Source organism: Chiroxiphia lanceolata, chromosome 6, assembly GCF_009829145.1.
Source record: "Chiroxiphia lanceolata isolate bChiLan1 chromosome 6, bChiLan1.pri, whole genome shotgun sequence".
In the NCBI taxonomy this organism is placed as follows: Eukaryota; Metazoa; Chordata; class Aves; order Passeriformes; family Pipridae; genus Chiroxiphia; species Chiroxiphia lanceolata.
Window position 1 is genome coordinate 20,090,297 of NC_045642.1, and position 14,229 is coordinate 20,104,525.

The window sequence follows — 14,229 nt, forward strand, 5'->3', positions numbered from 1 at the left end:
GTAAAATTACTAAGAACAAGAGCAATGGCAAGTTTCTTGTATTTTGGAAGGAGGATGAGAGCTGCTGTGGTCATGCTTAGACTGCCAGGGTCCCATTCCAAACTCACATGTGACTTGCAATATTGCACAATCCAGACTTTGCCTCACTATTGACCTATGAAATGGAGATTCTACTTCAGGGGATTAAAAACAGCCCAAAAACATGAGATGGCATCATCTCATGGCATCTTGTGGATGTGGGGGCATGTATGTGCCCTCACACAGCCGGTGTTAATATCTGAAACATTTAGCATAAAAAGACCTGTATTCAAGTGAATTGAGAAATTTAAGCAAGAAAAATCTCCTAATGGCTACTAAAGCCTCATGTTGGCCTCTCAGGGACATCTCTACAGTCATACATCACAGACCTGGAGAGTGGGAGAGTGCTTGGGAAGTGCATGCTTGCCTTGTTCCTGAAACCTTCTCTAGGTATCTGCTACTGGCCGTTGCCAGAGACAGGATATGGCTTGAGCTGGACCTTTATTCTGACCCGATATGACTGTTCTTAAGAACAAAGATGAGGAAGCTCTTGCACTGCATCTAAATTTAAATGAGTCCTGTACTGCCAAAAATAACCCTGAAATGAGAAATTACTACTTGGACAAAAATGAACCTGAACATAACTAATTCAGATTGGGTTTATTTCAGGAAATCATCAGAAGAGTAAGACCAGGAAGGTTCTGATCTTTCATTTCTTCCTCCCTTCCTACTCTACTTCCTCCTCTCCCTCATGCCCACACTCAACCCAATCTCATATTGCTTTGGATGGTGAAACTTACTGGGAGCAGATTACACTGCAGATTACATTACATTGTTCCCTTCTCTCCTTTTGCTCTCCCTGCACATTTTTTCACTAAGACGGCACATGTTCATATTTTAACACACACACCATTAGCCCAAGGAACTGTGCTCAGACTGTTCTCATAGTCTGTCACAAGCTTGAAAGCAGAATTCCAGCATCACCCTGTAGTTTGCACATCTCTATCTGTGCATTTCTTCCTGGCTGCCTCCAGCAGCTTCAACCTGTGCTTAATCAGACCTCCCCTCCCAGCAGCTCTCATTGCTTGGTTATCAGTGCATTTGTAGGAATCGCTGCTCAGGCAGGCTAAATACACAGAGTGAAAAGGAGAGGAAGGAAAAAGAAATCACATTTTTTCTTTAAACTGTAGTTGAGATATTGCATTCTCACCTTGACTGAACCTGCATTGGAAGCACTTTCTGTCTCACCAGGTCAGAGATCTTTGGCTCTCTGCAGGCTAGAAAAAATATAATGTTGCACAGTACTTTTTCACATTCACAGCTCAAGTGCTATGGTTCATGCACATTTCCAACCTTTCCTCTCACTAGCTATAGTGGACTGGATTAAGAAAAGAGGCAGTTAAGTTACGTGCATTAAAATAAAGACAGACCCTAAAACCTAAAGCCTTGGAAGAATACTTCTCCACAGTTCGCAAATCGGTCCCATTTACAACAGCGGAAGCTACGGAACACCTTCTGCACTGGCACTTTCAGACATGGAGGAGGATTTTTCCATCAGTGTGTCTGAATGCCAGATTTACACCACTATGGCAGATGGGTTTGTATCTGAGCAAACTTTAGAAACAATGGAATTATATACAAAAATACTTAATTTCTATCTGTGTAGCCCCACACAGCTAATCCCAGTGACTCGGCATACAGAGAAAGGTGGCAGGATGTTACAGACTTCTAAGAGTCTGTGTACTCATGGAAGGAACTGGAGACTGATTCAGGAGAACACCTCAGAATTACCTGAACAGGTATAAAATAACAGAAGGGAGATCCAGGATTACTAGTTTTGTGTTTGTTTACTTTTAGAATAGGATAAAATATTCAGGTTTATCAGTTCAAATAACTCTGCCAGGGTCTCCCTCCTACTGCACAGAGTGGAAGAAAAGAAACCTTGCAGGATGGATTTTATCTGTATGCCTGAACACTTGTATTCTGTGTGATTGAACAATATCTAGTTCTTTGTGATTACTATATATGTTAACCGTTATGTCACTATCACAGTAAACATCAATAAAGATGCTTTTTACAGATGATTATACTCTTCAGGGGGTGAATATTTTCATCTAAAATAACAGAATAAAGCAAATTCCCCAGGAGACAGATGTATTTCCTTATATTATCATTACTTCAATTTTCAAAAAATCCATTAAAATATGTGTCAAACGATTGCTTTGATAAAATGAATTGGGAGTTCCACAGCCCAATTCATTGATTCATTGATTCATTCATTCATGGATTTATAAACAGTTATAATAGCTCCAGGTCAATAGCATAATTCCCTTTCTAGCAAAGGATTTAAAGGTGTGATTCAGTGTTTAATGAATACAGATAGTTTAAGCATGTCCTCAAGTGGTTTTCTGAACCAAATCTTCAAGACAATCTACAGCCTTGGCCTTTTACACTCATGACTGGTCCCATTGTCTTAAAAGGATTGTGAGAGGAGAGTTGTTCACTATGAACAGCAACTGATTGTTGTCAACTGTCTCATGAGACGAATCATTTCATTCTATTTCAATTCCCTGCTGATTTTCTTTGATTTTGATCTTATGCAAATTTGATCCTAGAATAGGGGTAATAAGGGTTTAGGGAACATTCCTTTCCCTGTTTAAAGATGGAATCTTCTGGAATCATTGCATCTTCTCTGTCTGAGTATAGCAGCCACTAGGGCTCACAAACTACCTATCTCAGTATCAGGTACCAGTCAGACAGCTTATTCTTAGAAAAATGATTGTTTGGTGAGTGCAAATTATATTAAACAAAATCCAGTAAAACCATAGCAGCTTGTGTGAGTTGTGGTAAAAAAGTTGTAAACTACCTTTTATGCAGATTGGTTGCTTCCCTGACCATTCTCCATCGTCTTGGCAGGTCCTCTGTCTCATTCCCACTAAGAACATATGAGTTGTTACAAAAGAAAGCAATGACTGTGCCAATTTTTGCATAGCGTCCATTCAAGAGCCCAGTGTCTTCTACTACTCTTCTGTAGCCATTGAGTGGGCCACCAGGATCTGAGCAGTTTTTTTCATCTAGAACTAATGATAGGGGAAAAAGATAGTAACCATTTTATCATGTTCACTACGTTATTTTCACCCATCAAATTGCTTGGCATTTCATTCTCATGTTACTAAACAATCTACAGTTTATTAAAGATGCCTTTTCAAGACCCTTCTGGGATCTCTGTCTTTGAAAATATCAAATATTAAAGAAGAAATTATAATATAGAGATGTCTGTTTATAATACATACTTTAGTCTTCATGAAAGGATAAGATTCTTAAATTGTTAAAAATTCTCAAATTGTTAAAACCATAAGAAGTAGCTGACAACTGAAAAAGAACCTTGACTTTACATGATGCTAATATCCCACTAACATTAACAAGGCTACTTCAATAACATAAAAGGCTATACTTAAACTATTTGCAGGAAATAGGCCCTTGTCATTCATTTCCCTCTTCTGTACATTCAATATTTCACTGGACTTGGATAATAAAACTAGACTACTTCATTTTACTTTTATGTTTGCATGCATGCAAATGTATGCATTTTGTTTTCTTAGCACTGAGAGATCTCAATAATCCAGGGAAATATGGGAATTGAAAGAGAATATATATATGTATTTATTGATACTAAAAAGTAAATATGGAAAGCCTACTCATGCTATGTTCTACCTATAAAACCTCTTTTACTTCCTCCTTCCCAGTATTTTCCCCTTCTTTTTAATTCTTGTTGGGTTTGGGTTTGGGTTTTTTTCTCTCAATAAACTTAATTTTTGGCCTAATCGGGATTGACTATTTGATGCTAGTAGATGTTTTTCCCTGTATTTTTAACTCTGCTCTTTCTATTTAGCATGTGACAAGGTACTATTTTTTCCCTTTGGATTTCATCTCAGTTTTCTTGTCAGGACGACAGTAACGTGCAATTCTGTTTAATTCGTCTGCCTGATGTCTCCTTGCATGATAACCAGCAAACACCCAGTTTAGACAGCTGGTGTTGGTGCTGCTCTGCTTACAGAGGGCCGAAGACTGAGACAGATCAACTGACCCGAACGGACCTTTTCATATCATTGCTTCAGACTTGGCTGCCTGCTGAGCCTCACTTCACAAAAGCACCAACATATAACAAAGCACTTAGACCTTTATTAAATCACTTTGAAATTAACACAATTACAGTGCAAAGGTATGGCCTTGTCCTGTCCCATATCCTCATGCCACCAGACAAAGCCCAACTCAGCAAAGCATCTAACACACAGGTAACCCTAACACTGCAAGTCTAATGAAGAGCATATGCTTTTAAACATTGAGTAAATTCAAGCTAAGCATACATTTCTGTGTTTTCTTTATGGGTTTAGTACATGCTCAAAGCTATTATATGTACCTAAATACTTTTCCACAGGTCCTATTCAGTAAACAATGAGGATGTCTGAACTTCCTCTCAACCAGGAGAAAAGGAAAAGCAGAGCCCTGCCTCCTTTTAATTTCGCTCGTTTTCCTTCTTTGTACCTCACAGGCTCTCTCACTTGTGAACCGCAAGTGAATGATAACTTGATAGCAGCTAAAGACTACAGGGAATGCACCACAGTATAATGCTTTATTTGCAAGCTGCTTTCTGCACTGATGGCTAGCCTAGAGGGCATCATCTGATGAGTGGAGTACATGTTTCCAAATGTACCAAAAGCTTGACCAAATAGGTCAGCTAAGACCTTCTCTTATTTCAGTAATTTGAAGAGTAATTGTCTTCTTCCCTAAGCTCAGGTTTATGACCTTTTGATAGATTAAAAACAAGAGAAAACATCTGGGAAGGAGAAACCCAAATTACATCGCCTAGCACTTCAGTAACAGCCAAGTCTAGAGACAGATCTTTCTATAGGTCTTTAGCCAGGAACATTATGCAGCAGGGACTTAGCATGGTCCTGACATTACATTCACTGCAACTGGAGACATTCTCTCTAGATGGAAGAATGCTTAGTGCTTGCTCTTTCAGATGAACTTGTATACAGATCTTTTCCAACGCTTCCCCCCGCAAATTTACATTGTTTGACATAACACACTTGTAAAAGCATTTTTTCAATTGATACAAATTATTTTGGAATACGGAAATGAAATTGTGCCATACAAATCAACTAAAGAAAAATTAAAAGTCTCTGTGGATGAGAAGAAGGGGCTTGGAATTTCATAGCTGTATCAATGTGAATGGTAGGCATGCCATCTTGCAGAGTCAGAATGAATGGAAGTTTCTTTTTTATCCATTTTTCTCTAGGATGGGAATTCTGTTGACATAAGGGTCTAGCCTTCACAGAATAAGCCCCTAGTGACCTCCGCAGAGCGCACCAGATTTCTGCAGAGAAGGTGTCAGGGATACATAATAATGGAAATAACTACTCATTGTTACACAATGTCCCTCACTTGGCTTTGGTCCTAGACATTTTCAATCTGTGTATAAAAAGGATATATGCCTAAAGTCTTTGAGGATATTAGTTTTCAGTCAATTGATGTTTCAGTCAGACCTTTATGTAAGAAGTCTTGCAGGCTTGGGTTCCGCAGAGTAAAATAAAAATTCCTACTGCTTCTTAAAGACAGGAAGACAAAAGAACATGTTAAGTCACAGATCTACCAAATTTCAAGTGAGATTGAATAGTCTAGTTTCATGGGCATACATCGGCCAAAGTATTTCATAAGAATTAAAACTTAAAATGACCTTACCACATTCAGGATGATGTGATGACCAAATCCCATCAAGCTGACAGTAGGCAACACGGCTGCCTTTTAAGCTGTAACCTGCGTTGCACTTGAAGTAAACCTGGGCCCCGTATTTAAAGTCATCTCCTTCCACAATACCATGAGCGGGAGCACCTGGAGTCCTACACATCACCACTGACAGTTCAGATATTTCAAAAAAATCCACTTTATTACAAAAACAGGACTGTGTTAGGATGATTCTATATTTAGAACATTGAAAAACCAATTAAAATGGACACAGGAGTAAAAATTAAAAGCCTGGTATATGTTGATCTTTATATATATGTATGTCACTTTTCAAAGCCTATATAGATCCATTAGTTTCAATGGGATTGCTCAGAAGTGTGACGTGATCATGTGCATGTGTTTGAATCATTAGGGATCATTTTTTCAAAGTATTAGTACTTGAAGCACTTTCTATCTTAAAAGTGGTTTTGAATGAACTACTATGCCTGGTCAAGAAAAAATTTAGATCCTTAAAAACCTTATACTAAAATTCTTTCAAATTCTTTACATTTTTATATAGATTTGCAGATAACATCGCTGAAATATTAAAGCATCATTATTTGTATAGACCAAACATTAGCATAATTACATTAAAAAGGAACCTTGATATTTACTAAACTGGAATATTTACCCTTTCCACAGGGTTCACTTTATTGGGGAAATACAGATGATGGTCTATATAACTACTGCAAGTAGTAAATATTAGATTAGGCAAGATTTCTCTGACAGCATCAAACCAACCATACTAAATCAGAACAAAAGTCCACCCAGCACAGAAACCTGTCCACTTGTGGTAAAGAGTAGATTTGAAGGAATATAAAAACAGAGCAAGCATATAGGATACTTTCCTGGCATATTCTGTCAGCATTCAGAATTCTGAAGCTCAAGGTCTAGAAGAACTAAAATGGTATTTTTGGTATAACATACCCTGGTGATATTTTTTTAACATTTATTTGTCTTAGTGTTTTCTAAACTCAGCTACATACTTGGTGGCCACAATACCTTGTAGTAATGAGTTCTACAGATTAAGGGCTGCGTGAAAAATGCACTGCTTTCTTTAGTTTTGTTTCTAGCCTGACACCTGATAATTTTATTTGATGCTGTAATTTCTTTGTTATAGAGACAGAGAATGTCCATGCCCTATTAACTTTCTCCAAGTCACTTTTAAAGACCAATTTCCTGTATGTAGAAATTACATATGTGTATTTCTGTAGATAGAATTCACAGCAATGTAGGACACACATGGTTTATTATACACAAAGTTTTCCATCTCTTTGTCTCTCTTTGCCTGGGCCATTCATTGTGAAAAACTGCATGAGAAAGGATTCAGTGCAAAACTTAGATAGGCATATAGGTTTTTTACCTGGGACCTGTAATACTCCGCTAAAGATACATAGATGAATGCTAAAGAGATCAATCCCTACTTTATGCTTTTAGAATTTGATTTTTTTCTGTTTTGCCTCATAGCTAATTGCTTGCTAACCTGAAGCCAAATTTCAATCCTTACACTTTCAGAGAAAAAACTTTTCTAAGGCCTCTGCCCTGTAATCCTTACACAGAGCACACACAAATACATCTGTTTATATGGATTGTGGACCATTCAAATATTCACATAAGGAAGACATCAAATAATGAATTGGAAGAATCATTTGTGCACTAGTGAGCACAAGTCTTGGCAAGAAAAACTGTGTAATGTTTAAGCATTAGAGAAGGGCCTGGACTCAGTGCTCCTAAAGAAAACACATCCCGTTAGGGGAGCTCAGCATTTCCTCTTGGCTCCAAGTGTTTGGCATCAGTATCATTGTCAGCAAAAGAATAATGATAAAAATTCAACAGAATTTATTTCTAGCCCTTGACATTTCTCATGTAAAATAGAGACACATATACATGCATATAGGTGGATATGTGTATACACAAGCACATAGATAAATGAAAGGGAAATAATGGGAACATAGATTTTCTAGGTGTTTTAAATTCTCAGAACACTTATCTTTGCAGTCATGGTCTTTGTGTTCCCAGTCACTCCCTCCATATCTTTCTCTGTGCAGCAATCCATTTCCCTGCATTTATGTTTCTCTCTTTCAATGTAAAGTCACCCTCAGCTTGTCAAATGAGAAAATTAGATGAAACATCTGTTTCATCACTCAGAGTTCTATTTTTTATCATAAATACAGGTTTTCTGTTTTGCATGTGGTCCAGTTCAACTCTGCAGAACAACTTTTGTGTTCTAGATCCATCCTGGAAAATTTTCACAAAGCCACACTTACTTACTTACTTATAAGTATCTGTTCTTGTTCAGTCTCCTAACTCATCAAGCTATTTCATTTCTAGTCCTTTTGATTTGTTCTGTTGTCACACTTTCTTTAGATTCTCTGTGCACGTGTGAGCCAGCTGGAACAGCTCTGGTTTAATTTATTATGTAAATTCAGTGTTTCCTACACAGGTTAATTTAGTACTGAACTATGACCTAGAACAGAGGATATGGAGGCAGAAGGTCAGGAGATCTAATCATAGCTAAAAAACTGTGGTCATAGGTAGGTTGCTTCATCTGCTGTATCTGACAAATGAGAGCACCCCTTTCATCATAGGGATGTCACAAGCATTAGCTCATAGCCACTTATGTTACAGAGCCACTGCAGGGTTTCTCTGATGGTAAAACAGCTTAGTATTATTAATAGATGTGTCCCTTTTGTTACCCATGCCTTTAGCTACTGCTTGTCCATTCTCTTGTAACATAGGGTCTTCCCTCATCTTCTGTCCTTTTCTTTAAAATTTGCCACTAGAGGCACAGCCACGCCATTTATTTTGTTAAGTTCAGATAATCTTGTTAAGTTCCTTTGTTCTCTCTACCAGCTAAATATGGTTTTGAATCTTGGGGTATTCTCTGCATTTCAGTACCACAGCTGAGCTCTCTGTTTTCAGTGATATTATCTAGCCTGAAAGATTCATACAGTTACTCTAGTACTTGCTTCTACTGCTTTGGTTTGAGCTCTATAGTTTTTTTTCCTCTTCAGTTTGACTTGCCTTTTATCCCTTTCATGTAGTACGCTTCAGGCATCTCTTCTGCACCTTTTCCCTTTACAGACAATGGAGTTTTGAACAGTTATTATGAAGGGAATCCTAGCCTGTGTGCTTCATCCAAGTTCATCTTAACTTTTTGTGGATAGCTTCCCATCAAGACTGTGATTTTGACTGGTTCTTATATCTTTCAGAATGTGCAGTGTATTCCACTGAATTTTAGGACAGCCTCCTTTGTTTGAGATATTTTACTGAAGTCTTTCAACATTCTCTTCTGGTGTAAGACTACATCCAATTGTCCAACAGATATTTCTCAGAAGTCAAAAAAAAAAGGAAAGAACATTTTGTAAATGTCATTCATACCTATCTTTGCCCTTACCCTTTGGATACATATTAGCCATAAAATCCAACCACCTGAGCTCACCCACTTCTCTTCAGTTTCTAAGGTTTCTAAGGTGTTCGATTGATTTTAGATTCCCTTGCCTAGGCAGGATGGGTCTGATCCTGCCATCTACTGAGTACTTCTGACTATCGGTCCAGAGAGGGCAGGATTCCCCTCATAGCCCTCACTCACCCACAACCATCCCCATCCCACCTTGTATCCAGCCCGAGCTATATCTGTGCCTGGTCTAGCCTGACTGCTACAGCACAGACAGGGCTGGAAGCTGCTTGGACAGCACTTCCTTGGGAAGCAGGTGGTGGGCTCTCCAGCAGCACTCCATGAGTTTGAACCATTCCTAAGCCACTAGTTAGACTGCCCTGCTCCACATGGAAAACAAAGAAACAAACAATCAAAAAACATTCCTACTGCCCTGTGACTCTGGCTTCCTACCTTTGAGGCAATTTAGATGTGCCATTTATCCTCTGTTTTGCTACAGCATTACTTGTCCATAGCAAAACGAGAGAAGAAGGAGTAGGAAAATCTGTCTTGATAACCCATGAGAGGACTTTTCTCAATGACACAGCAGTGGTTAAAGAAAGAACTGGCATCCAGAGATCTTATCTTACCTAAAGGCCTTATCAAATTTCCCTAGTGTTAGTGCAATGCCCTCTGAATAGCAGGCACTGCCTAACTTTTCCATGTGCTTTGTAAAGCAGACAGAGGAAGAAGCAGAAGACAAGGTAGAGAACTTCAGACAGAATTATGCATGAAATGTACCATGAATTCAGCAATACTTACCCCAAAATGTAAGTTTGAGACAGCCCTACCAAAACTGAACTAAAAGCGTCAGGATTTCAGGTTGCAGGGTTCAATCCCTGAACTTTCCTGTCAGACCAAAGCCACTAGGAACCCAGAATACGGACCAGGTGTCTACAAAATTCTACTATGACGTGGCAATGGACAGCCAAATATGAAAGACATTCATTCAAGGTCTGCCAAAAAATATCTGAGCAACCAGAGACTCCATGAGGGTCAGGCTGATCCCATTCCTCCTGCCGGGATGTCATCAGACCTATTAAGATTCTGGTGAATTTATATCTAGAAAGCAATAGGAAAATGAGAGAGGTTTCAGGGAAAGGTGAAATTAATGTTAGGGAAATGTAATCTTGAGAGTGACTAAGAGCTAAGAATGATCACCCTGGTCATGGAAAAGTTAAAAACTGCAATAATCAAAAAGCTAAAACCAGAAAGGATGCATTAAAATGTTTACAGGAAGACAAAGAGGTATATTCAGGCAGGATAAAATGAAAAATAGGGTAATTCTTACTCAAGAAAAAGTCTCCTTGGCAAATGTTAGAAAAGCATAATAGGATGTAAGTGGAAATTATATGAGTCTCATCATTTGAAAATTGAAATTCCGCATAAAAAAAATAGACTTTGGAGAGAACAGGGTGACACTAACAAATGCATTATGAATGGAAATAGTTCTCTTTGTTTGTTTTATTTTTTCCATATTTTGCTACACAGCGTTGTTCCTGGGAAGTTCTACAATTAAACTGTACAGGCATATAGGTAACCCTTGTCACTTTAGGGTTTGAGGTGAGTTTTGGCTTGATACAGCTCCATACATAAGACAGCAAAGTAGGAAGATATATGATAAGGTGGTTACACATACCTCTGGCAGAAATGCTCAGTTGTGGCAGCCCAGTTGTCAGATAATAAAAACCAGAGCTGCCTCAAGTGTCTATATCACAAACTCACACATTCCTGATAAAACTTATTGTGCTTCTTGCCTCTTATTTGGTGTCTTGGGAAAAAGAAAACAATTTCTGTACCATAACATTAAAATGCCTCCACATTTCTCAAATAACTTTCCTCAATATGAGGAAAACTTGACTAGAGGAACAGTAAGTTCCTGAATTTTTAAGTAAAATATTCCATTATTAATAATAACAGTGCAAATACTTCTTCCTTTTAAATTATGTGTAAGAGACATTCCTCAGATCTGAATTATGTGCCATTTAGAAATAGTTTTCAAGCTAATTTTATCACCAGTGAGATAAATTAGATGATCTCTTGAGCTACACTCTTCTCTCTTCAATGTCCTTCAAATCCTGCCTGATGGAATTATCATTTGCTTTTGTCCCAGGATCCCTTCAATAATGAACACTATTTTTTTCTGCTGCCTTCCTTTCACCCACTTTGTTAAATAATATATTCCCCCTCACACATATAATTTATTATCTCTAAATTCTGCACAACCTTTCAATAATATTGCATGCCTGAAATAAATCTCATTTCTCATTGCCGGTACTAATAAAAGGTTTATATTTCTCTTTTTTTCTCTCCCTGAAATATTAGGTGCAAGAGCTTGTAATTTTATGGAGTTTTGTTCTTAAGTTGCTTACAAAACTTTTTAATATGGCTCCTGCTAAAGAAATTTATCTTGTTGCATATTTTCAATCAGAGTTTGGATTTTAGGCTGACTTGTGCTGATGTATATAGCATATTTTGCCTATGTAGTATAGCTCTGTTGAGCATTTTTTATAGAATCATACAATCATAGAATCATAGAATGGTTAGGGTTGGAAGAGACCTTAAAGATCATCTAGTTCCCTGGCATGGACAGGGAACCTTCCACTAGACCAGGTTGCTCAAAGCTCCATCCAGTCTGACCTTGAACACTTCAAGGGATGAGGCAACCACAACCTCTCTGGGCAACCTCTTCCAGTGTCTCACCACCCTCATGGTAATGAATTACTTCCTGATATTTAACCTAAATCCACCTTCCTTCTGCTTAAAGCCATTCTTCCTCATCCTATCACTACATGCCCTCGTGAAAAGTCCCTCTCTGGCTCACTCGTAGCCGCCCTTTAGGAACTGGAAGTCTGCTATAAGGTCTCTCTGGAGCCTTTTCTCTGAGGTGAACAACCCCAGCTCTCTCAGCCTGTCTCCAGAGGAGAGGTGCTCCATCCCTCTGATTCTCTTCGGGGCCATCCTCTGGACTCTTTCCAAGAGGTCCACTTCCTTCTTGTGTTGGGGGCCCCAGAACTTTTGTAGGTACTTGTAATACTGCTTTTGCATAAGGTCTGTTGGTGTGCTCAGTGGAGGCCAAACACTGAAAATGGTCACAGAAACTGCACTTGTAACAAGCAGGGGAATACAGCAGCTTCTGCTGTAACAAATCCTAGCATATTTCCTCCGCAGAAAAAGAGTTACGGACTTACTTTGGAACCCCTGGTGCCACCATCCTAGTCAAACCATCTAATGGCTGTCAGAGAAAGCCCAATAGACACTGAAACTGAAGAAATTTAAATAACTTTCCTGAGAGACTGGACATTTTGTCTGGAGGAAGCCAAAATAACATTCTGTTTCAAGTGAATGCTACCATGACCCTGCATGCTGCTAAAAGTCACAGCAGTTGCTAAGCCAGAAAAACACCTGCACAGGGATCCTGAGCATCAGGATTTTGGATCTGAACTTCAGGGTTTCTTGGCTTTACAGCAGTGGCCAACATGTTCTCTGGAGCCAGAGGACCTGGAAGCCCTGGAACATGGCTCCAAGATGCTGTTGCTAGAGGGAGCACAATAGGTAGAGTATGTGGAAGTGACTTTTTTTTTTTCTTTCTCTCTAAGGAAAAAAATTAAATAAGAATACAGCAGAAAATACAAATTTCTGCTATGAAACTATTCTAACAGAAAACTCCTAGCCAGCTCCACCTACATACACTTCATACAGCTCACTGATATTGGCAAAGGCTGCCTACAGCCAAGCCTGCTGAAGTCAATAGCGATAAATCCCATCATGTTTGACTTTTGGACTGCAAGTCTGATTTGACCAAATTCTTTTTGATGGTTTAAGTTTTGTTTAGAAGGCAAGTCTGATGACATGACTACCTGAGTATCATTATATAACAGTAATCTGGTTTTCCAATGTTTTTTATAAAATTAGCATCTGTCTGCATTTTACTGCTGGGGAAGTGATAGCACTGAGATATCAAATGATTTATCTGAAGGCAAACACTGAGTAAGTGGCAATGCTAACAGTCCTGTCATCTCCTGATATTCTTACTACATTTATATTTAAACTGACCCAACTTTGTGCAGCATTAAATAGTCTTACCATTTAGGAATCTACACTTTATTCTCAGCAGCAGTGTGTTGTTCAAAGGTGATGAAGCCATATGGGAGCAGATAGTTCAGTATGTTTGAACACAAAGCACATGAGTTAAAGAGGGACCCAGCCACCAGAAGCTTAGCAGCTACTGCTGGGTATTGTGATGCCCTTTTCAAAGTCCCATATGGGACATTTCTGAATTCAGACTTACAGAATTTGTTGTCTTCACTCATAATAGAGCTTATTATCCTGATCCATGAGCTCTGTCAGTCCATGTAAATCTCTGATACCATTTATCCCTGTGCTGATCCCTTCTCTCCGCAGCATGTATCCACTAGGTGAGGACCCTCAGGTTCTCGCAGGGTTTGCTGGCAGAAAAGAACTGACATGGGGGAGGACTCAGATGGTTCTCCTGAGACATCCTCCTTCTGCAGCTCGGCATAGCAGCCCAGAGATGGTTAATGCCTAACACATAAGCCCACAGAGACTAACTTTAGCCAAAAGCATAAGGACCTTGGCTGTCAAAATATTTTTAGAATAGCTGTATCCTCTAGGAAAGAATGAGGTGAAAGATTCCTGGAGGCCACGGCTCAAAGCGCTCAGAATTGCTTTTCTATTGCTTCTCGTAAGCAATGTGCAGGGCTTTCAAACCAGCATACGAGTTTGGCAATGGATTTGATAAAATAGTCCACATTGGGAGGCATCAGGCCATTCTGCCATCCTGAGGCAGTGCAGTGTGGCTCTGCATTCTTCTGTGCTCAGGCCTGACAAACCCGCATTTGTTAGGTCACACACACGGAGGCAGGAACCCTGACTCCAGACTTATGCTTTAGGAGTCCTATTGTTCTTGTCTGGCTCCTGTTTGCCTTCAAGGTTCTCCGCATGCTGGAATCATGGGCACATCATAA

The 14,229-nt window shown here is 39.0% G+C and overlaps 1 protein-coding gene across 1 annotated transcript in view; it reads right to left on the reverse strand.

Moving 5' to 3' along the window:
• PAMR1 (peptidase domain containing associated with muscle regeneration 1) overlaps window positions 1–14,229 on the reverse strand; it is a 58,728-nt gene that overhangs the window by 5,068 nt on the left and 39,431 nt on the right. The window contains 4 exon segments of the mRNA XM_032692119.1: window positions 1,229–1,295; window positions 2,885–2,942; window positions 2,944–3,098; window positions 5,764–5,934. Coding sequence (XP_032548010.1) covers window positions 1,229–1,295; window positions 2,885–2,942; window positions 2,944–3,098; window positions 5,764–5,934 — 451 coding nt within the window.